General features: G+C 37.4%; 1 protein-coding gene across 1 annotated transcript; it reads left to right on the top strand.

Moving 5' to 3' along the window:
- Window positions 1-673: 673 nt before the first annotated feature.
- Window positions 674-22,181, top strand: LOC133526895 (general transcription and DNA repair factor IIH helicase subunit XPD). The gene is made up of 20 exons (XM_061863740.1): window positions 674-784; window positions 862-961; window positions 1,039-1,136; window positions 1,891-2,047; window positions 6,520-6,622; window positions 6,967-7,097; window positions 7,730-7,950; window positions 9,186-9,319; window positions 10,179-10,295; window positions 10,471-10,711; window positions 12,226-12,293; window positions 12,680-12,783; window positions 13,197-13,295; window positions 16,091-16,178; window positions 17,086-17,177; window positions 18,883-18,933; window positions 19,357-19,482; window positions 20,698-20,768; window positions 21,403-21,541; window positions 21,872-22,181. Exons 1-20 carry the CDS (start codon window positions 780-782, stop codon window positions 22,007-22,009), a joined length of 2,283 nt encoding a protein of 760 aa, XP_061719724.1. The 5' UTR covers window positions 674-779; the 3' UTR covers window positions 22,010-22,181.
- The last annotated feature ends 3,129 nt before the right edge of the window (window positions 22,182-25,310 follow it).

Here is a 25,310-nt window from a genome sequence, read left to right as displayed (position 1 = left end):
TTCAAATATCACCACGTATCGTTTTACAGCGTTCAAATATCACCATAAAACTAACATTGGAGTATGATGCCAGGTTATTTTCTGATCGAATCGGTCGATTTGATCATCCCGTCTGGGTGCCTCCATTATATGGGTGTTTACTATACTATAAAAACCGGTTAAAGTGCCAATTACATCCAAACTTTATCAGGACCCGATTTCGGGCCCGAAAAAGAATATTTTTCCGTTTCACGGAATATCAGCACATCGTTAACAATATTTGAAATGTTAAAAATAATTTGTCTCTAATTGCCAAAAATGTTCAACGTTTGATATTTTTGCATATGAACCATTTTTTTACATTTCAAATATTGTAAATGATGTGCTGATATTTAGTGAAACGGAAAAAATATTCTTTTTCGGGCCCGAAAACGATTATCATGCCCGAAATCGGGACTGATTTCGGACCCGAAATCGGGAACAGGAATGTAATTGGCGCTTAAGTGCAAGTCAGACTCGCCCACGAAGGGTGGGCAGCCTGGTGACAGACAGATAGACGGACAGTGGAGTATTAGTAATAGTTTTTACGTTTACGGTACGTTTTTACCCTTTGGGTACGGAATCCTAAAAATGTGACTTAAGCAGCAAAAATGTGACTTTTAGGGAAACGAAACGTAACTTATGACTCCAGAGCCCTGGCAACACTGCGCCCGGTTTATTTCATAAAGCGCATCTTCCTATTTATTCAAAAACTGTTGAAAAATATAACTCTATTTGGATAAAGTGTTTCAACATTCAAAATGAAGTAGGCAGTAGCATTAACACTTGTTAATTTTACGTCATAGTCGTGTTGTGTAATAAATTGTAATTTTTTTATTTTAGGTTGACTGTTGATGGTTTGTTGGTGTATTTCCCTTACGATTACATTTATCCAGAGCAATATGCGTATATGCTGGAGTTAAAAAGGGCACTGGATGCAAAAGTAAGTACTGTTCAAACAACTTTATTGTACACAATAACATATTGAGGTTATGTTTACTATTATTTACTATTTTACAGGGCCATGGTCTTCTTGAAATGCCTTCAGGGACTGGAAAGACCATTTCGTTGCTGTCATTGATTGTTGCATATATGATTCACAATCCACACCATGTAAGGTAAGCTTAGAAAAGTAGAAAAATCCTTGTTTCTGTGAGAGACACAATTAGACTACCTAGTCCACTCATATATGAAGAGCTAATCTATGCAGCTAGAGGTCCCAGGGTCTCTCATGGTATGGGGTCCATAAAACTTAATATATATTAACTATAATTTTATTAATCAGTTAAGCTAATAGGGTAGTTGATTGTTTAGTTAAATTAATTTATTTTTTTGAACTGTCAAAACAATACACTATGGAATGTCTATGAAATCTTTTGGATTTATTAAACCGAAATTGGGTCTGAAAATAACTGCGGTCTTAGTTTTCTAAAATTTTCCTGGTAATTTATTTTATGCATGGTGTGAATACAGGAAGCATCCCTATTGTCAAAGGGAATGTGTTAATCCTTATTTTAGAGCCAATGTTTTTTGTATATTATGTAATAAATGTTTGTTGTTATGTTTTTGATACAATTCATAGTTTCTGATTGGATTTTAGTCAAAGACTAGTCTAAATTTGGGATTCTCTTTAGCCAGTCAACACGGGTGAGGCAATTTCCTCACACACAAACTGGCCGGTGTAGAGGTGCCTCGGCCGAGGCGGCGCGCTCAAGCGAGGAAAACGCACGCGCCGTCTACACGAGGCTCGCTTGCTCGCTCTGTGTGGTCCTGCCGTTTTGCAATTTTTTTCTGTTGACAATGCCCTACCAAAGCTTGTTTATTTAAATTTATGTGTATATTTATCAATAAATATATAATATTACTTTACAGAAAGTTGATTTACTGCTCCCGTACACTCCCTGAGATAGAGAAGGTACTAGAAGAGCTGAAGAATTTAATTAACTACTATGAACAGCAGCAGGGTGAGAAACCCAGCCTGGTTGGACTCGTGCTCAGCTCTCGTAAGAACCTGTGCATACATCCAGAGGCATGTATATTTGTTTTTATTTTTAAAATATTTGTAGTAAACTAATAAGATGTTGACTCAACGAACAAAGAATCTCACAAAAATATATTAGAATAATACAAGAAATTTACTCCAACAGTACGGCTAAAATTAAACTAGAACGTTTAGGTGAAGAATTTCCAATAAGGAAGGGTGTTCGTCAAGGTGACCCGTTATCCCCAAAAATATTTATTGCAGTTCTTGAGAGTGTTTTTAGAAGAATGAACTGGGAAAACTATGGGCTCAATATTCTAGGCAGAAAACTAAATCACCTAAGGTTCGCTGACGATCTAATACTAGTATCAGAGATAACCCGACAGACCTGAAAATCATGTTAGAAGAACTAGACACACAGAGCAAACTAGTTGGCCTATCTATGAACATGTCAAAAACAAAACTAATGTCAAACAGTGCTAAGGCACCAATAGACGTTAATGGAAATGAAATAGAGTATATGAATGAATATGTATACCTAGGACAAGTAATATCACCGGAAGACCAGACGGGCAAAGAGCTGCAGAGGAGAACCACAAATGCCTGGAAGAAATTTTGGTCATTGAAAGATGTCCTAAAAGCCAAAGAAATACCTACAGGACAGAAATTTAAAATTTTCAAAAGTTGTATCATACCAGTCTTATCATATGGTTGTCAAACATGGGGACTTACTAAAAAACAGGAACAAAAATTAAATGTTTGCCAGAACAACATGGAAAGAACCATTTTAAATATAAAGCTAAGAGATAGGGTGAAAATAACTACCATAAAAGCAAAATCCAAGACCAAAACCCTATCATCAGTGATCAAGCAACAAAAGTGGAGATGGGCTGGCCATATAATGAGGGAAAACAAAGATAAATGGACTAGAGAACTTGTGGAGTGGTGCCCAAGATATAACACCAGAAAAAGCGGGCCACAACAGTACAGATGGTCCAACGACCTAAGAAAGACTGGAGGAAAAGCTTGGATGAGTGTTGCAAGAAATAGACCAGAATGGAAGACTTTGGAAGAGGCCTTCGTCAAGGGACGAGTTGGAGTTGCCGATGGAAATGATAAATAAATATACTTACAAATGTAAAAAAAACTTCAATAATAAAGGCTATTTTTATTTATTTATTTATTTAATAAGATGTTTCCAAAGCTGATATGTGCACAATTGATGATTGACAAATAGTTACGTAGAAACAAAACACATATGGTATTAATTGCTAAGCGCAGCAACAATATTTAAACAGGTTAAAATATTCTGTTATAATTAAATGTAACTAAACAAATGTAATGTATGGTATAGTGAATTTGGCCTTTCATATCAAGCTCTTGGATATTATAATTACATTGATTATTATTGCTTGTCATGTTGGGTTGGGTCATGCTGGGTAGGGATCTAGGGATTCATGAAATTTCTCTTAGATTTTTCAGAAGTATAATAAAAACAAAGTTACATACCCAATACTTTTCGAGAAATTTATTAATTATCAATCAGTACTTAATAATCAGATATTGGATTCTAGGTGTCAATACTCACAATAATGTGGATATGACTCCAAAAATAATAGGTATTCAATAATTCTCACTTAACATTTCGAATCCTAGCAAGACTTAGGAATTAGTAAGAAATCAATTTATGAAATCTTTTGAGTTATGACCACATTGTTGCAAACAATGCCGCCCATAATTCAATCTGTTAATAATAAAACGAGCTTCTGCTCGACTTCGATTGTGTGGAATGATGATGATGATTGAAAAAAAACTATCCTTTGTCCTTCGGCCCTCAAACCATAACTAACTAACTAACTAACTGCTTTGGCTCAGCGATCCAAAAAGAATCTTGGCCTCCGAAACGAGAGAACGCCACCTGTCCCGATCCAGCGCGGTTTCCTGCCATGAATTGGCATTCAGCCGACGCAGGTCCGCCTCCACGACATCACACCAGCGGTACCTGGGGCGCCCGATCGGACGACGGCCGGTTGGTCGCCCCAAGTACGCTTCCTTGACTACGCGATCCTTCCCCATTCTGAGTAGGCCATATCCATATCAAATTTCATCTTAATTGCTAACAGTTTAAACATGAAGGTGTTACATACACACAAGCCGAATTAATTTCACATTTGTATGTACGTAGTGCTTAGTAGGGATAAACAGGGATTGAATACTAAGGCTACAGCGGAAGGTTTTTAATATATATTATCTACATACACAAAGTAATAGATTATTAGTTGAAATCGTGTAAACCTGTCCGTTGGGTTGCAGATGAAACTATCTTTACCACTCAGTATCAGCTCCTATATAAGATACCAAAATCATGGACAGTATCCTCAATTAAACTATTACACAAAAAGGGCAACAGAGATGACATAGGAAATTATAGGCCTATAAGCTTAATGTCAAATATGTATAAAGTATTTTCGAAAATTATTCTAAACCGTATTACCAAAACTTTAGACGAAAATCAACCGAGAGAACAGGCAGGCTTTAGAAACAACTACTCTACAGTGGATCACATACACGTAGCTAGACAGATAGCAGAAAAATGCAAAGAATATAACATTCATTATCACTGTTGCTTCGTAGACTATTGCAAGGCGTTTGATTCACTCGACCACTCAAAAATCTGGAAAGCTTTGCTAAATCAGGGTGTCGAGCACAAGTACATAAGGATAATTAAAAATATCTACACAGGCATCACAGCAAGAATTAAATTGGAAAAGGAAGGCTGTGACATAAATATACAAAGAGGAGTAAGACAGGGCGACTCTCTATCACCCAAATTATTCACAGCAGTTTTCGAGGAAGTATTTCGGAAATTTGATTGGTCAAATAACGGCTTAAATATAAACGGCGAGAAACTAACCCATTTGAGATTCGCGGACAACATAGTGGTCTTCGCGAGTACAGCAAGAGAGTTACAGCAAATGCTCGTAGAACTGAATACAGCTAGTAAAGCAGTCGGACTCTATGAATCTCCAGAAGACTAAAGCAATGACTACTAATAGTATGGAGGCCACAAAGATAAAAATAGATGACAACACCATTGAGTATGTAACAGAATATATATATTTAGGTCAACTAATATCCAACCATGACTCAACAACAAAGGAAATAGACAGAAGAATTGGAAACGCGTGGAAGAGATACTGGTCTCTTAAAGAGGTCATGAAAAATAGTTAAACAAGTATGCACACATTCTACCAATCTTCACATACGGCTGCCAAACATGGGCACTCACCAAAGCACAATGTAAAAGGTTGAGTATAACTCAGAGAGCCATGGAAAGAAGCATCTTAAAGAGAAGAAGAATTGACAAAATAAGTAACAAGGATTTAAGAGACAAAATAGGATTTACTGATGTGACATACAAAACAAAACAACTGAAATGGAAGTGGGCTGGACATACTATTAGAGGAGGAGATAAATGGAGCAAAATTGTAACACTATGGCATCCTAGAGGACATACAGAGACAGAGGTAGGCAATTTAAAAGATGGTCCGATGAAATAGAAGACATGGCTGGAAGGACTAAAATATGGACCAGATTAGTGCAAAATAAGAAAGAGTGGAGAAGATTGGGGGAGGCCTTTGCCCAAAGGCACACAGAATCGGTTATCGTAGATTAAGGAAAAACTATAGATACAGTATAAAAATGTATTTCTGATATGAGGCTATAAATAAATCAGCTCCTATAATGTTTCCACAATATCACTTGTCTTCTTTGTATCTTTGTCTTAGTCCATCCATTGTATCTTTTGATGTAATGACTGTTTGTTGCCATTATAAAATTGATAAAAAAATTAAAAAAATGATGTACATGTTCAAAGTTCAAATATACTTTATTCATATACCTGTGTGCCTAGCAACAAGCACTTATGAATAGTAAGACAGTATTACATATAATTATCTTAAGCTAATTATCAGAGCAATTCATTGATGTAAAAATTATTCCATATCTAATACTAATGAATATAATTCATAGATCAAATTTAATACTAAGAATTTCACAAAATATCGTCGTACAAAAAAAAACAATTGTATAAAAAATACCAGTCTACAATGTTTCTAGAATAAATTCTAAATGTCAAACAATAAAAAAAAAAAACAACAAAGGAAGTACATGCACTGGAATATCCATTTCATCATCATTATTCAAATATAATAAATAATTAATCATTTCTAATCACAATTAATCCCACATTGTTTTATCATTCATGTAGTGTGTGGTATAATAAGCTTTGGAAATAAGTTTACGCTTTACATGACTCTTAAATTTATTAATCGATAATTCAGTAATATGGTTTGGAAGTTTATTATAAAATCTTACACAATTACCCATGAATGATTTTTTTAATTTTATGGAGCCGAGTGAAGGGCACTGCGAGCTTATGTTTATTGACGATGATGATGATGATGTACGATGTATGTGATCTGTGCTTATAAAGTCTCAACATTTTCTCCACTCCACAGGTGTCAAGAGAAAGAGAGGGCAAACTGGTAGATGGCAAATGTCACTCTCTCACCGCCAGTTACATACGGGACAGGCATGAGAGGAATCCTGATGTACCTATATGTAAGTGTCTGATTCCCAGCAAGATTTGATACATATATGTATGTATGCTCAAGGATCTACATAGAATATTAAACAAAAATGTGTTACTAAAAATAATGAAGATGAAATCTGCCCAATTCATATTTCCTGCTTATTTTATTGATTACTCCAATTAAATTTCAACCCTTTTAACTGAAACCAACTGAAACTATACAAATACTTGTGCCCAAGAAAGTGTAAGGTTTTGCCATGTTTGCTGTCCTCACTTTTACTTGATACCCATCGTTTTTGAAACAGAAATTTACATCCTTATTTCCTTCACTATTGATTCAAAAATTCGGAGGTTAAACCTTATGTTTTGGCAGGCCAGTTTTACGAGGGCTTCAACCGAGAAGGCAAGGAGTCCATGCTACCATACGGAGTGTATACAATGGATGATCTGAAACAGTACGGCGCGGACCGGAACTGGTGCCCTTACTTCCTGTCACGATTTGCCGTAAGTACTCAGGGGAACACCCTTACCAAAAAATACAACTTTATTTACTAAAATCACTTCAGCAGTGAAATTCGCAGTTGCAATATTTTGCACTGCGTCATATATTCCTTACGTATCCGTGGGATTACACTGAAAGAAATGTTTGCATAACTGTAACAAACATTTTGGTTACTGTTTACACAAAAATTGGGACTTGCGAACTATGTGTTATATGTTACAAAACCGTGTTTGGCTATCAGTGTTCAGGTACTGGGTATACACTACAAAATAAGTTTTGTAAATTTATGCAAAGTTTATTTTCTTATAACCGTAGTTTAGTTATTTAGTAAAGTTACAAAACCAGTTCGGCTATTTATTTTTTTCAGTGTAGTTGCCAAGCGGCCCCAAGCTCCCATGAGCCGTGGCAAAATGCCGGGACAACGCGAGGAAGATGATAGTCATATCACACGACACACGTTCCTATGTTATATATTATTAGTATTCCTTTGGCTGGTTTATTAAATAAAATTCTTCTTTATATAAGTATCATCCTAAGCTTTATTGCAAAAACATAATGTCCACTAATGATCATTAAAAATGATTCCTATAGGCACATACTTACATATATGTTAGTAAACATAATATTTTCACAGATAATTCACGCGGAAATCGTAGTATACTCATACCACTACCTCCTCGATCCGAAAATCGCAGAAGTGGTGTCGAAGGAGCTCAATAAAGAAGCCGTGGTGGTGTTCGACGAGGCCCATAACATCGATAATGTGTGCATCGACTCGCTGAGCGTGAAGATCACACGTCGGACGATAGACAAAAGTGCCACAGCGCTACAGAACTTGGAGAAGGCAGTCGCTCAGTAAGTAGTTACTATATAGTGGGTCATAATATAAACCGGATTTGTGGCCCGTTCGGAACGGGTAATTAGGATCCGTGTACCCGTCCGGATCTACGGATATTAATTACACGCGGGTCTGGCCACAGTGACAATCGGACGCTTTCTTTATAAGAGCGAAGAATGAAAAGTTTATAATATAACGAACAATAACACATTAACATTAACAAGCGAAACGAAAAAAGAAGAAAAACAACAACTAGGTTGACTATAAATGAAAATAGCTAAACTAAGATTAGAAACGTTAAGTGACTGTGTGGCAAACTAAAACCTTAGTCCTTAATACTAATGAGTACTTCTGAGTTCAATAGCTGCCTGCTGATTATTAATAATAGGCGTTAGAAGCTGTAACATAATTAGAAAAAAAAAACCTCCCTTTTATCTTAGGTCGGTAACCACATGTTTATTCAGAAGACGTGGACGAAGGATTAAGCCTTCGCATTTTTAAGTTATAAGCAATTGTTTCGTACCACTATATGTGTGATTAACATTAATTTATTTTTTACTGTTAAAAAAAGTTTTATGTTATTTACGACATTTATGAACACCCTCTTTGTTTTATCCATGACAAGTGATAAATTAAGTATCATCGGAACTTTTGAAAAATCTTGTGTCACTCAAGTGTGGCATTTTATTTTCTTCATAATCAAAATGCAACTTTATTGGTTTAAATAAACTTGAACCGGCCTGGGTGGGTCGGTCCTCCAGCGCCATGTATTCAATACCCGAACGGAGCCGAGGGCCGCGGCTCCAGGGGGCCTACCGCGAAAACCGAAATGCGCAAATTGCGGGGGTCGAACGCAGATCCGGAGCCGAACGCACTACACGGGCACGGACTTGACGGTTATCAAGGGCTTGTTAGACTTGACAAGCGTTAATCAATAACGCCATAAGTATATGACAAAACACACATTTCTTGTCCGTGGTTACATATTTAAATTATAAATATCAAATAAGTGAAAACGCTTCTTCAATTAGATACCTACTGAATTCCATTCTACTAAACCATTAAAGGTAGGATTTTGAATGTACATGTATTTTCAAATCTAGTCTCTAACCACCTAGAGACAAATCAAAATTGCATTCATCTTGGCTTACTCGTGTGGGGAGCTAGAGGCTAGAACTCCACTAAGAAATTTTTTTTTTTTAATTCGACCCCTATGAACAGACGTAGTAGTCTTGTATAATGTGTTGTACAGGATCCGCGAAGAGGACGCAGCGCGCTTGACGGAGGAGTACGAGCAAATGGTGACCGGCCTGCGCGAGGCGGCCGAGCAGCGCGACGCCGACGCCATCTTGGGAAACCCCATCCTACCCGACGAGGTGCTCAACGGTGAGCGCCAACTCTTCTTCCCTCGTTCTATTAGACAGGAGTCTATCTCTAGAGAGCTCATATTCTGATTACGTAGTCAGTATTCGCCTCTTATGTACGCATCTAAGAGTCTACAACGTAGACACTAAAAATAAATGGGCAGGAAGTTTTTAACCAATATCAAAATATCGCGGAAGGTGTCCAATTTTTTAGCACTATTTGTTTAGGAATATGTTATTCATCTAGCAACATTATACGTCAAATTTGCTTTCTGTCATTCAGCAGATATTCAACCCTTCTAAACGTCATTCAGTCATTTCCCATATTGAGAATACCACTTGACAAAAACCTATGATGTCCGACACAACGTGCCTGCTTTTAATGTTATTTTAAAGTTAAAGTATCATCCCTTTCTATTTCGGGCTTTATACATTTTATTTGTTGTGAGCGGACACTGACTGGCATTGATTAGTGAGATAGAAGAAAGATAGAAAATATAGCGGGCCCCCTCAACGAAGGAAACACAAGTAACTATCTCACTGACTAGTGACTACAAGGTACTGCCCTTCAAATCCATTCTAATTTCCGTCTTTCTTTATTCTGTTCCTAACACTATTACTTTGTTTGACTTTTCAAACCTGACGCGATACAAATATAGAATCTTGGAGAAATCGAAATATAGTAAGTACGTAACTGATGCATTTGCTCCCCAAATTTTATGAAATGGAACTGCTGATGAAGACAATACATTTATGAAATTTTGAACTGTTTTGTGAAGTAGGTTTATGTTTGTTAAAGTTTATGTTAGTAAAGTTAAACTACTCTGTTACAAGCTACTTTAGATACTGTTTCTATTCTAATATAACATATTTTTCAACAGAGGTTGTTCCCGGCAACATTCGTAATGCAGAGCACTTCCTAGGTTTCCTAAAGCGGTTTATAGAATATCTGAAGACTCGGCTACGGATCCAGCACGTCGTGCAAGAATCTCCTGCAGGTACATAAGTTAACGTCGACTCTATAACACTAAGGAATAAGGCTCAATTTGTTCTACCACTTTTCTCAGGCGGTTGGTAAAAAAGTTGCGAAGTGGGTTTTAGTAAAAGGCTAATTCCAAATCTTTAGATGAAATTCTTCTGATCTTAATTTAAATGACAATTCATATTTCGCAGGTTTCCTAAAAGACGTGGCCGCCCGCGTATGCATCGAACGCAAACCTCTCCGCTTCTGCGCATCTCGGCTGTCTTCCCTCATGCGTACTCTAGAGATCCCGGACCCGGGGCAGCTGGGCGCGCTGACGCTGGTGGCACATCTGGCTACCTTAGTTTCTACGTATACGAAGGGCTTTGTTGTCATAATTGAGCCTTTTGACGATAAAACGCCTACAGTTTCAAATCCTATACTGCATTTTTCGTAAGTCTACTTTTGAATAATTAACGTGTTTTTAATCGAGCAGACATTTTTAGAATCTGAAGATCACTATAACACTTATAAACAGAGGACAAATAAATTAGACTCATGATAAAGTGTTACTCCGCCCGACGATTTTGGCAGAACCACCATGTGATGTCTTTATATAACGAAAATACTTTCTAATAAACTCACTATGGTTGATAAGCTTTCCGTTACCGCAATAATTGTCTATGGTAGACAATTATGGCATGCGAGCGAGCGAGCTGGAAGTCGCGGGTTCAAACCCCGGCTCGTACCAATGAGTTTTTCGGAACTTATGTACTAAATATCCTTTTATGTTTACCAGTCTCTTTTCAGTGAAGGAAAACATCGTGAGGAATCCGGACTTATCCCAATAAGGTTCCTCCTCTGGTTTGGAAGGTTAGATGGCAGTCGCTTTCGTGAAAACTAGTGCCTACGCCAATTCTCGGGACTTTAGAGTTGAAGCACACAACAACTAAATCATGTAATGACAGCGAGAATTTAAAATATCGGTGCGAACTAGAATTTTGCAGTATGAATCGCCAACTGCAATCCCCAAAAAAAAGTTTCTACGTTCTTTTTTTTTGCTTAATATCGTGCGTTTAAGTCACATTTACTCATTCATTCATTCAATACTATTTTTGCGCTTTGTACAGTCGAGTTCATAAATATGTATACATTTCTTCACCTTAATCCATTGCAATAAGGTGAAAAAATGAACTCGACACTCTGCGTAGCTGCGTGTAATCTGTGTAATCATTCGCCTCAACTCTTCTGCCCATACCTATATGAATATGGTCGAAGAGTATGGAAATGCATTGTACCGCGTATATTGAATAGATTTCCATATGAATTAGTAAGCTCATTAGAAGGTCGAACATGTGGGCAAGTTAGATCTATGTTAAAGAAACACATGCTTAAAATGCGAAAATAATGCAAATTTATATTATAAAGATGAAGTGTGCTGTATAATTAATTCTACACGCTTAGACTCCTTAACTCAAAAAATCTTTTTAATTTAAGATTAGTAGTTAAGCTAGAAAAATGCATGTTTTTTTGGTATGAAATAAACCGATTAAATTTTTTTTTTTTTTATATAGTCATAGGACAAATAAACAAAATTCCTAAAACAAAAACAAAGGTAATCCTCCACATGCTTCGTCAATAGTGTCAATACACAAACGTAATCCGCACAAGCATCGTCACCTTATTCCACATTAACACTAAAATAAACCATAACTTCTGCAACAAACTTCGTCAAAAACATCTATAAATTAATCCCATCTGGGGATGCAGAGTGGGCCGTGCACTAAACCCGGTCCAAAAGCTCCCAAGCTTGTCGCATTCCCACCCTGGCGATGGAAACTTGTTGGACCACAGCCAACACAACCAACTTTTTTATTGTGTTGTTGATCCATACAAACTAGCAGGGTCGCCATGTGAGAATTATTTTTCAGCTTGCAGCATTATTTAAAGGGTTCTGTTTGCTACAGATGTATGGACTCATCGATAGCTATGAGGCCGGTGTTCGCCAGATTCCAAACCGTCATCATCACTTCAGGTATTCTGTGCAAGTTATATTATGATTTATTCAATACTTAGTTTCGATATTATAACAATGAGCTGAAACAAAATTGACAAATTATTATCGATTTATTTAATCTTCGAAATTATTAGTTTTGTAGAATCTACTTTTTTTTCTAAATATGGCCAGCGATATAAACTCAAATACATTTGCGCTAAGCCAAGTGTGTTTCCTATGACTGCTTGTACAGTCATGGTATTAATACCGACACGGACAAAGTGCTAAAAATATGTATACACGCCCTTATTGCCTGTACATTAAATTAGTGTGCACATATTTCTGGCACTCTGTCCGTGTCGATATTTAATACCTTGACTGTACTATTTTTCTTTTTTTATAAAAATAATCGTGTGTTTATTCAGGCACCCTGTCTCCATTAGACATGTATCCGAAGATTCTGGACTTCAACCCCGTCGTCATGAGCTCCTTCACAATGACGCTGGCGCGGCCCTGCATATTGCCCATGGTACTTCGTTTCGTTCTTCGTTTTTAATCAGAATCTGTCTATTCACCACTGTGTTCACATGAGTTGCTTCATAAAAAGGGACTTAACAGTCAAGTGTTAAATGTTTTTTAATTGTCAAGTCTATCGCCGTGGGCAAAAGACTCAAAGTAAAAGGCAATTTGAATTTTGCAAGTTTGAGTACAGCTTCTAGTTTGTATGCTATCTCTTAGTTCATTTTGAAGGGTAAAACGTATTTTAATTTTATCACACATTCTTCACGCAAAGTCACGGCCTAAAAATGGTTAACATTTGTTGTTTATTCTATCCTAATACCATGCGCACAAATTTTGGTACATTTTCTACAATCTATTGTGTAGTGTTTCAAATAATTACTTCTGGGTCTCGAAAGGCTATAGTACCTATTTTGTTTCCAGATAGTTTCAAAAGGCAGCGATCAGGTGACGATATCGTCAAAATACGAAACGCGAGAAGACGTCGCAGTAATTAGAAACTATGGGCAATTACTAGTAGAGGTGAGGGCATCCCATTTTTATTGAGGTACATTGATCATTAGTTGAAGCCTAGATATATTATATACCTACGTCCCACTGTTAGCAAAGAGAATTGATTGTAATAGAGAGGTAAAGTCTAAGAAAAAAACCGGACAAGTGCGAGTCGGACTCGCCCACCGAGGGTTCCGTACTTTTTAGTATTTGTTTCTATGAAATACATCATCTGTGAAAATTTCAACTATCTATCACGGTTCATGAGATACAGTCTTGTGAGAGACGGACGGATAGCCGAGTCTTAGTAATAGCGGGACCCTATTACTAAGACTCCGCTGTCCGTCCGTCTTACCCTTTGGGTATGGAACCCTAAAAACGTGCCCCTTAGTTTGACATACCAAAACAGATGGCGCTGTACTCCGCCATATGTTTTGCGGTCACTGATTTGTTAAACGTCAACTTTTGACAATCAGAGTTACCGCAAAATGTATGGAGCTGTACAGCGCCATCTCGTTTACCTGTCAAATTTGAAGCATGAAATTGTTTCTGACTATTCACATATGTCTTACTCCATCAATATATCTTTGCTATTAGGCACAGACCTCACATTAGTGGGTTAGGGGTATAGTCCCCACGCTTGACCAACACACATACATATTTGAATTCATTTAGTTTATCTTGTGCGATGTTTTCATTATCCAAAGTGTAAGTAGTAAACAAATTATCAAAGGAAACTAGATATCTATAATAGGTATCTCATAGGTAAGCGTGCTCCACCGTAGACCGCATCATCACTTACCATCAGGTGTGATTGTGGCCAAACGCCTGCCTATCCTCCATTAAAAAAAAAACTGGTAAATATTTCGCACCTATGGGCGTTTGCTATATCCAACTACGTCAATCAGGCTCTAATGAGAGAAGAGGCCATACGAGTATAACTTATAATTTACAAGCACAAGAGAGACGTGTGATATACTCGTGTGTCAGCCTTAAGTGCATGTTGTCGCTCTAATCTGTGGTCTGTCTCGCTCTTCTCCAATATGGCGTCTTCTCAAATGTAAATCGTTACAATAGTGTTCCAATAAAGAATACAGCATTAATTAATTGGGTGTTATTTAAAGATACTACATGAATTTCGATCGTTCTTAATTCACACTACTTATGACTCCACTTAACAGTCGCATCAGAGGGCCTACCGCGAATAGGGATTGCAAACCGGATTGATTTCCAATCCGGTCGGATCCGGCCGGATTTTGGCGATGATCCGGCCGGATCCGGCCGGACCGGATCCGGATTGGTATAGGGATATTAAAGTTAATTAAATGACATGTTTTTCTAGTTTTTTGCGTAATACGTATTCCTAAATCTATAATTTGAAGTTAATAAATAACTTCTTAACATTAAAATAGAACTTAGTAGTAAAAAGTGTTACAATTTCAATATCACTTTAAACAAAATATGAAATCGGTTTTTTATTATATTTAACCATTCACAAGTGCTCAAATTTTCGATTATAATTATGAATTTGATTAGTTTCCAAAGCCTGATGATGGGATGTGGGATGGGAAATGGAACTCCTTGAAAGGACAAGTTTTCGTGACTGTTCTTTGATTCTTTGTAACGTTGACATACATTCTAGTAACGAAAGAAGATATTTTACTTTTAACCAAAATTATATTAAATGCGCTCCAATATTATCTTGCTCTCATTTTTTTGTGCGAGAAAGTAGTAGACTGTATTTATTGTATTTAAAAAATTGATTCTTAGGGATAGAAAGGCAAATTATAGGGAACGAAACACGACACGGCGATCTCGTACAAAAATAACAGTGTAGGATTAAAACCATCACGGAAAGGGACTTTCTAAGAAAAGTTACATGGATCAAATAAAGAATTGGCTAGACGTAGAGTAGAATGGTTTTCACAGATCAAAAATACATATTTATAAAAATTATCTGATTCATAACATTGATATATTTTCACCTATACAATACATACCAGAAGATGAAGGAAATTGCATAAAATTGGATGAAATTGTGAAGACAAAAGATTCTCTCTTAAATTTGAATAGAAAAGAATCTATATTCTATCATATATATATAATCGGAGTAAACTAAAGATTATCAATATTATCATATAGTTATTCACAAATATTGATGAGCTCAACTCAAGTTGGTTGAGTACCGCCGACTTAAACCTGTTCATTTCTTGAGTTTTAATGTCCTATCACAACATTAACCTTCTCTCTAGCATAAATTACAAATGCCTTCCATGGCATCTCCATACTTAAATTTTTCCTTCTACATATTACAGTATTTATGTAATCGTCATATCATGCCACCAACATGAAAGAAAAATAAATTCTCTCCTGTTCCCAGTTATCGTCATAATAAATATATTTGTATCTCACTAAATTAAAACTTGTTGATTCGCTTTTTGTTCTATTCAACTTCATACCGCTCATCCGTCGCTTTTTCCTCATCTAAAACGCACAGCGCGTGCTGTATTTAGGAGTTTTTTTTATTTTACCGGATCCGGTCCGGATCCGGTGATTTTTACCGGATCCGGTAGCTCCTGAAAAGTACCGGATCCGGTCCGGATCCGGTGATTTTTACCGGATCCGGTAGCTCCTGAAAAGTACCGGATCCGGCCGGATTACCGGATCCGCCGGACCGGATTGCAATCCCTAACCGCGAACCACGTTCGACGTGTTGCCTCCCTATCACACTTACGAATTTACAAGATCGACAGTGAGGCAACACGTCGAACGTGGTTCGCGGTAGGTCCTCAGTTATCGCTGATAGAAAATGGTTTATGGGACAGATAGCAGCGAACGTGCCGGACGGAGTGGTGTGTTTCTTCACTTCGTACCTGTATCTGGAGAGCGTAGTTGGCGCCTGGTACGACCAAGGTAATAGGCACTATATCTCTTTAACTTTCGGACCTAATATTAACTACAACATTTTTCCTAGGTTGTTTTAGAGCTTTCACTTTCAGCCTTCGAGTGTATATAATCGATTGATACAATAGAGGCGAAAGCTCTAACATTTTCTAATGTTTAGATATTGAAATCATTTAAAGATCTTTGTATTCTTTATTTTTTAATACAGTTGCTCAAAAAGTGCTACTTTACGTAGCTGTTTAGCGTGCGGAAAGTTGATTTTCGCGAACTAGTACTTTACACTTTTCCAATTTTTTAAAATTACACTTGTTCCAATTCATGACTACTTATTGATGAGTGTTAATGTTAGTCTCCTTTAAAAGTCGTAATGAACATCAAAACCTATTGTTAATGTAAGAATAATAAAAATATACATATTTCATATTTTATTAATTATCTCTTCATCATTCATTACAACACGTTTACTTTTTAATATTGGATATTGAAAAACCGTTCTTAATAAGTTGTCTGAATGGAAATGAAGCTGCCGAAACGCCTGTTACAGAAGAGGCGTTTTTTCTTACTGCAAGTATGTTTTAAGTTTCGAAAGGCAACACTCGATATTGTTTTTATACGATTTAAATATAAGATACACAAATAATCGTAAATTACGATACTTAGGTAATAGTACAATGTTTTATATTTACACTTGTTTCTGTCTTATAGAACATGCATAAGAAAAATTAATTGTTGTTTTTCTTATTTTTTCGCAACTGTATTAAAAAACGTCGTTCGATACATGAGCGGAAATTTTATTCTTCACTCATCCCGAGCCGTAAGCGAGCGGCAAGATGTCTCGGTACTCGTGAAGTAATGACATACTTTCCGCACTAGCATCGAAATGTACTATTTTTATTCTTTCATGCTTATTTCACAGGAGTAGTGGCAAATTTACAAAGGCACAAACTACTTTTTATCGAAACACAAGACTCGGCGGAAACGAGTTTCGCACTCATCAACTATATAAAGGTAATGTCCAGCTTTGAAAATGTTTAAACAACAAATAATATCATAACATTTAGAATAAGTAATAGGAAACATTACTTATATAAATTAAAAGCAATTCACATCTTAACCGATTTAACATCAAAATATAAAATATACCGTCTTTCTTAATCATTTAAAAATTGAAATTATATTACATTGATTTAGAATTGTGTCGACGAATATTAAAATTGCCGTACTCCTAAAAATTCTGTACACTGAATTGAGATTTATTCAATTTAGGTCTGATTTTTCCAACATCAGATAAAATTATCTGTCAGATAAAGATAACACGCTCCCTTTCTTTCACAAGCAAGAAGAATAAAATCGGCCAAGAGCATGTCGGGCCATGCTCAAAATAGGGTTCCGTAGTTACTCTTCCGTCACAATAAGCTAAACTGGAGCTTAAAGTATGGTACGAGTAGATTGTTAACCAAGGGATGAACTTTGGGTGTACGTCTTTTTACTATGAAGGGGAAACTTTTTGCGATAACTCAAAAACAGCTAAACTGATCATATCCGCTATAGTTTTCATTTAATGTCTTTCTTAAGCTCTACTTACAAGATTTTTTTCATATTTTTTGGACCTATGGTTCAAAAGTTAGAGGGGGGGGGGGGGACACATTTTTTTTTCTTTCGGAGCAAATATCTCCGAATATACAATACAATACAAATATACTTTATTGCACACCTCAATACAGAAACAGTACAAATATTACAACACATAAAGAAGAGGTAAACAACAGGCGGTCTTATCGCTAAAAAGCGATCTCTTCCAGACAACCTTTAGGTAGCGGAATAAAAAAATATATATATATGTTATGTCAGTAGGTGTTCGAGATGCAATAAAAGAAGTCTAGCACAGAATAAACACAAAACTAAACAATATAATTATCATATACAAATATAAATAAAAAAGATATATAAATACATATACATACATATATTAAAATACATATTATATATATATAATAAATGCCAGCCATAAGTATGGAAAAGGAAGCAGATAAAAGTATTACGGAGCAGGTAAAAAGTAAAGTTTAATGAGTCTCTTGAAAGAATTAGGACATTGAGCGCGCCTTAAGTCTATAGGCAGAGAATTCCATAGTCGGATAGCTTGAAACGTGAAAGAATTATTATAAAATTTAGAAGAGGATGATGGTACAGAAAGAAGCAAGTTCTGGGAGCACCTAACAGAACGGAGGTAGCTGAAACGGTTCTTGAGATAGCGGGGAGTCGCGGGGTTAAAAAGAATGGAATACAGAAGGGACAAAACGTGAGAGTTACGACGTAAGCGAATATATTCACTTTATCAAGAAATGTTTGTTGAAGACTCCTATTAGCTTTGAAAGACCTTTCCAACGATATCCCACACTGTAGGGTTGAAGCAAAAAAAAATGTTCACGCCCACTTTACGTGTAGGGGAGGTACCCTAAACAAAATTAAATTTTTAGATTTTATTGTACGACTTTGTCGGCTTTATTGATTTATATATCCATGCCAAATTTCAGCTTTCTAGCACTAACGACCACGGAGCAAAGCCTCGGACAGACAGATAGACAGACGGACATGGCGAAACTATAAGGGTTCCTAGTTGACTACGGAACCCTAAAAAGAGAGTGTTAACTTTATCCGATGATTGAAAAATCTGACCTTAGTCGATTTGAGCTGACTTGATATTTGTGTGCAGGCCTGCGAGAGCGGACGAGGAGCCGTGCTGTTGTCCGTGGCGCGAGGCAAGGTAACCATAAGTCGCATGTAACATCTCTGGAGTTGTAGGCGTCCATAGGCTACGGTCACTGCTTACCATCAGGCGACCACCGATATTTGCCACCGACGTGGTATAATATTTTTTATCTCTTAATGGCCAGCAATGGTCTTTCTCCTCTCCTGATTTCCTAGCATCTCATGTAGTTGTTGCAGCAGTAAACACTCGACATAGAGTCAAGTTTTTGTTCGTTCGTATTGCGGCAACATCGTGCATATTTTTATTTATCATTAGAATCAGAGATCGGACTGTTAGCGTGTTCCGTTTGACGATTATGGAATTCGGTACATTATGTGCTAGGTAAGTAGTAGCAACGAAGCCAAAAGTCCAACATCTGGTTATAAATTTATTATATTTATAATGTACATTTACTCTACAGAGAAAAAACTATTTCAGGTGTCAGAAGGCGTAGATTTCGACCACCACCTCGGGCGCGCCGTGCTCATGTTCGGCATCCCGTACGTGTTCACGCAGAGCCGCATACTGAAGGCACGCCTCGAGTACCTGCGCGACCAGTTCCAGGTACTTGTGGCAGGTGTCGACCACTTCGGGCCGTGCTCATGTTCGGCATCCCGTACGTGTTCACGCAGAGCCGCATACTGAAGGCACGCCTCGAGTACCTGCGCGACCAGTTCCAGGTACTTGTGGCAGGTGTCGACCACTTCGGGCCGTGCTCATGTTCGGCATCCCGTACGTGTTCACGCAGAGCCGCATACTGAAGGCACGCCTCGAGTACCTGCGCGACCAGTTCCAGGTACTTGTGGCAGGTGTCGACCACTTCGGGCCGTGCTCATGTTCGGCATCCCGTACGTGTTCACGCAGAGCCGCATACTGAAGGCACGCCTCGAGTACCTGCGCGACCAGTTCCAGGTACTTGTGGCAGGTGTCGACCACTTCGGGCCGTGCTCATGTTCGGCATCCCGTACGTCTTCACTCAGAGCCGCATACTGAAGGCACGCCTCGAGTACCCGCGCGACCAGTTCCAGGTACTTGTGGCAGGTGTCGACCACTTCGGGCCGTGCTCATGTTCGGCATCCCGTACGTGTTCACGCAGAGCCGCATACTGAAGGCACGCCTCGAGTACCTGCGCGACCAGTTCCAGGTACTTGTGGCAGGTGTCGACCACTTTGGGCCGTGCTCATGTTCGGCATCCCGTACGTGTACACGCAGAGCCGCATACTGAAGGCACGCCTCGAGTACCTGCGCGACCAGTTCCAGGTACTTGTGGCAGGTGTCGACCACTTTGGGCCGTGCTCATGTTCGGCATCCCGTACGTGTTCACGCAGAGCCGCAAACTGAAGTTTCTGGTGACACTTATCATGATACAAACACGTGGGTTTTTCAAAAACAGGATACAAGAATTTTTATACCATGTCATTGGTAAAAAGCATACTTCCAAACTGCAGTGATGCTACTAACAATGAACTCTATAACCAAAGAGTCTATAACTACAGTCCCAAGACGGAACCGACGTCATTTTATTTAATACATATAGTGTGTTGAATACTTTATACGGTAATATTATATAGTAAACTTGATTGTACAATAAAAGTAAGTAAAAATGGCGGCCTTACGGTATTCTCTACCAGTCAACCATAAACCAAAACAAAAATTCTCGAAACGCAGTTAGAAATATATCTCAGAAAACATATTCAAACGTATTCACGTGAATGTGATGACAACACATGAAAAAGGTGAAAATATATGATAAATTGATACACAAACTCCATGTTTCAGATCCGAGAAAACGATTTCCTAACGTTTGACGCGATGAGGCACGCGGCGCAGTGCGTCGGCAGAGCCCTTCGGTAAGTTTCATTGTATAAATAAACAATGATGGCACTTGTTCGTCTACGTATCCATTTATTTCTTAAAATTTCTGCGAATAATGTTTTTATTACATTGGCCCAACTTCATATCCTATATTTTTATCTCGGAGATACCTTAATGACATTAAACTAATTCTACGGTTTACACTAACGTGTTTTAGTTCCTCGCGCGATATGTTTCGGAGAGCCTAGGTCTCCCTTCTCAAGCACTAACAGTGCGACCAGCGTACTAGTTAGTTAGCGAACTAGTTTAATGTTAATATATGTCACGACAGTTCGATTGCCTTAATGACAGTTCGATTATTTGCCCAACCGATCTTTCGTCTTACAAGGTAAGCCATTAACTAGCAAGTTGCTTGAGCATCACTTTCTATAGGAGTTAGAAGATTTAGTAACTTTTTAGTACTTTGGAGGACAATTTCTCCCAATAGGTTGAGTTTGGGTAGCTAAAAAAATACGTGTCCGTTATTTTAGACTACTCTATAACATATAAAAATATAAATCAAATCGGAACCGGACAGTTGGATACCTTTCCTTGTTAGTAGGTACAAAATTGGTACACAAGCAGGATTAGCATCATCAATGATATAAAAAAAACCTTTTCTGTTGCCAGCGGAAAGACTGACTACGGCATCATGGTGTTTGCCGACAAGCGATTCAGTCGCGCCGACAAACGCACCAAGCTGCCGCGCTGGATACAGGAGCATCTCAAGGACTCTCTGTGCAACTTGAGCACAGAAGAGGCAGTGCAGGTTCGTACAACTCTGACGATGTAAATTCTTTGAAAAATATCAGCGCACTATAAGCAACATTGTAAAGTTTCGTGCATATTGACTACACGTTGGTAAAATTAAAATGTTTCCCACATTTTGGGCTGTGATCGATTACTTTCCCCTATCATTTTCTTCCATAACTAGTTGTATAGTAGTTCTCAAGAATGTTCTACGTTTTGTATGGAGAATATATCCTGTAGTAAACGGGGAATGTTATATAGAACGGCACAATCCACAACCCTGTCATCCTGGTATGGCACCAAAATGCAACCCGGGTACGTACTTGGGTTAACCTGACTTTTGTTTTAGATATGCAAGCGATGGCTACGTCAGATGGCGCAGCCGTTCACGCGTGAGGACCAACTCGGCGTGTCGCTGCTGACGCTGCAGCAGCTACAGTCACGGGAGCAGCAAGATAAGATCGAAAAACGGGTCATATTGCACTGACCTAACCTTCGTCACTACGTGAACGACACGATGTCTCTGTCAGACTGAGTGCCCATTTTAGGTTTGTATGATGCGGTATATGTGAGATTGAAATGTCAGTCACTCCTGTGAAGGTTTTGTTATTTTTAAGGATTCTGATAATGTAATATAATAAATTAAGATATATGAAAAACATGTTTTTATATTTAACAAGATTCCTGCATGTTATGAGTTAAGCGAGTCTGTTTTCACCAAAGTTGCTATTCTGTACCTCTTGTGCGAATGATGGTCCCTATGACAGATTTGAATAGATTTTTTTGGAGTTTAGCTCATTAATTTATTTAGAAATATAATATTAAATACTTAAATTTGAAGCAATAAAATACGTTATAAACATATTTCTTCAATTAATTTTTAAATTAAGCCCAACTAAAACAGACTTGAAGGAACGGTCATAGGGACAATTTTTTTTTTATACTACGTCGGTGGCAAACAAGCATACGGTAAGCAGTCTCCGTAGCCTATGTACGCCTATAACTCCAGAGGAGAACTCGACGCGAATATAGTTATTAGGCGGGTCCACATCGATGACAGAGCAAGCGAGCGAGCACGTACGTGCGAGGCAATTTCCTCAGGCTCAAACCGGCCAGTGTAGACGTGCCTCGGCCGAGGCGGCGCGCTCGGGCGAGGAAAACGCACGCGCCGCCTCGGCCGAGGTACGTCTACACTGGCCGGTTTGTGCGTGAGGAAATTGCCTCGCGCGTATGCTCACTCTGTGTGGACCCGGCTATTTACGATACAAGTGCAGAAAATAGGAAATTCTCAACGAGTGGTGATAAATGAAAAGACGACCGAAGGGAGTGTTTTAAATCGACGCGAGTCGCTAATTACCTATTATCGTACGTTTTACAGTACACATGGCTCTTTAAAGTTTCGAAATATGCACGGTAAGTGCTCATTCCCACACGCGTGTGGGAAAGTAGCACCATATGTACTGTAAATATAATTAACTTAGACATCATTGTATTGTGAAGGAAGTATATTTCTACCTTCACGAGAAAATTTGTCAATGAAAAGAAAAACAATGAAATAAAACAAAGACAGCTGCAACATTTTTATTAGAAATCAAAACAACTCTTACAAAACAGCTTTATGGTAATAAATATAGCTTTAAACTCCTTACACATATATTGTGCGCGATTAGTTATGAACTGGTAATTATAAGATCATGTGAAAAACTTATTGCATGCTTCATATAATCTCTATCTTTGAATAAAATTGATTAACAACCAGTTGAAAAATCAATTATAACCGTTGTAGCCACACTTAAAAAAATGGGTCTGTTTTTAATTCGTCAAGAACTTAAGCAACTTAAGACTTCATAGTTTTAAATTGATGTAATATCACAGCCTACATGTATTAGTCACACACTACTGGGGGGAAATCTAGTAATTTAGGGAAAAGGATCAAACACAAAAATTTTACAGTAACATTGACATTCTATCAAAACTAATACTTTTACATATAAATGATTTTTTTTGAAGATGAATCCTTTTCGTTAAACTAGTAAAGGTGAAATTACTTTTTTTTATAGTAAACAGCGATGGGGGTAAAGTCAACCAATTTCACTTATTCCATGTATGTATATTTTGACCCGTTTTGCGGTATGATTCATGTTTCTTTCTTTGCCTACAAGTATATGTCAAGTAAACGTAATTATTTTGTCAAACATACAAGTAACACCCGCAAGAAACTTCTAGTTATATAATTAACAGCCATAACTTGACCACTAAATGCTCTATATTCCACTTTAATGTCAGCCAGTAAGAACGCCAGTCTTTTGGTCGCAATATCATTATTCTAGCTGAGACTGAGTCAAATTGAACCTCTACTCGCGCTAAATGTCAGGAATCTAATACGTCGCGTCGTATACGTATGTATATGCAAAGAGAATTGATTGTAATACAGGTAAAGTCTAAGAAAAAATACGTGCCGATTAGTTTGTCATCCAAAACAGATGGCGCTGTACTGCGCCATATTTTTGCGGTCACTGAATTGTCAAACGTCAACTTTTGACAATCCGAGTTACCGCATAATGTATGGAGCTGTACAGCGCCATCTCGTTTACCTGTCAAATTTGAAGCACGAAATTGTCTTAGATTATACACATATTACTCAAACATTGTATCTTTGGTATATGGTCGAATTGTTAGTGCAACCCAGCGCCATTACCGACACTTCAGTTCATAAAATCTTAACAGAGATCTCTATATTAATTAATAGCCTGCCATTCAACTACATATAAACTATATCAAGAACAACCAACTCAATAATACTTTTTAGTTTTTACGATCATATTAGCACGACATCTAGCTTGTCATAATCGCCTTAATAAAACACACTTAAAAAATATTACCATGGTCAGTTTCATGCATTATATCGATCAAAAATTATGTAATTTTAATAATATAGAAGACATATACCATGAAAAACTTAATATGTCTTCATCCATTCCAATAAATCCATTTCATTATCGTATCCATGAAAATAAAAAACAAAGTCAATACGTGTAATTGTACAATAAAATCGAGTGTAATTTTTTACACGTATTCTATCACATATATTATGTTATCATTGTGGACAGCTTTCGATTGTACCGCGAGACCAACGGCTAACCAAATTGTCTATTGACTATCGTTAAATAATACAACCAACAGGAAAGTTTGCGGTCGTTTTTTATACATGTTAAATACATATTTACAAGCTTAAATCTTGTACACCATTTATAAAATTCGAATTAAGACTTAGCTTGCCTTCAAAAGTACATTTCAATCTACAAAGTGATAATAAAAACCACGTGGATTGAAAACAATAAAACAGGTTAAAATGCATGCAATTTTATTTAGCTTATGCAAGTGTGCTAAAATATTTAAATATCTCAAGTAAATATAAAATAAATTATTGAAATAACTAAGTATCTTTATTACTTTATTTTATAAAACTTTAAATATACAATCAGTCTAAAGATTTTGTATTAGAGAGCCTATAATTGAATCTACACTTGTGCCGAAGTCTAGTCAAAGGTCCCACCTTGTCGCTTACCATAAGGACTAGATTTGCTTGATCTTTATACGAATTATCTGTCAAAGCATCCTTAAGTTAGGCAAGCGACAAACTGGGACTTTTTGCTTGGAAACGACACATTTAAAGGTGTAATATTCGACATTTATTACAGTTTTATATTACAGGCAAATTATATTCATCAAAATGAAAATATACTCTGACATGTATTTTGTAGTCTGGTTTACAATATAAAGAACAT

This window comes from Cydia pomonella, chromosome 17 (genome assembly GCF_033807575.1).
Source record: "Cydia pomonella isolate Wapato2018A chromosome 17, ilCydPomo1, whole genome shotgun sequence".
NCBI lineage: Eukaryota > Metazoa > Arthropoda > Insecta > Lepidoptera > Tortricidae > Cydia > Cydia pomonella.
This window is presented reverse-complemented; position numbering and strand designations above follow the sequence as displayed.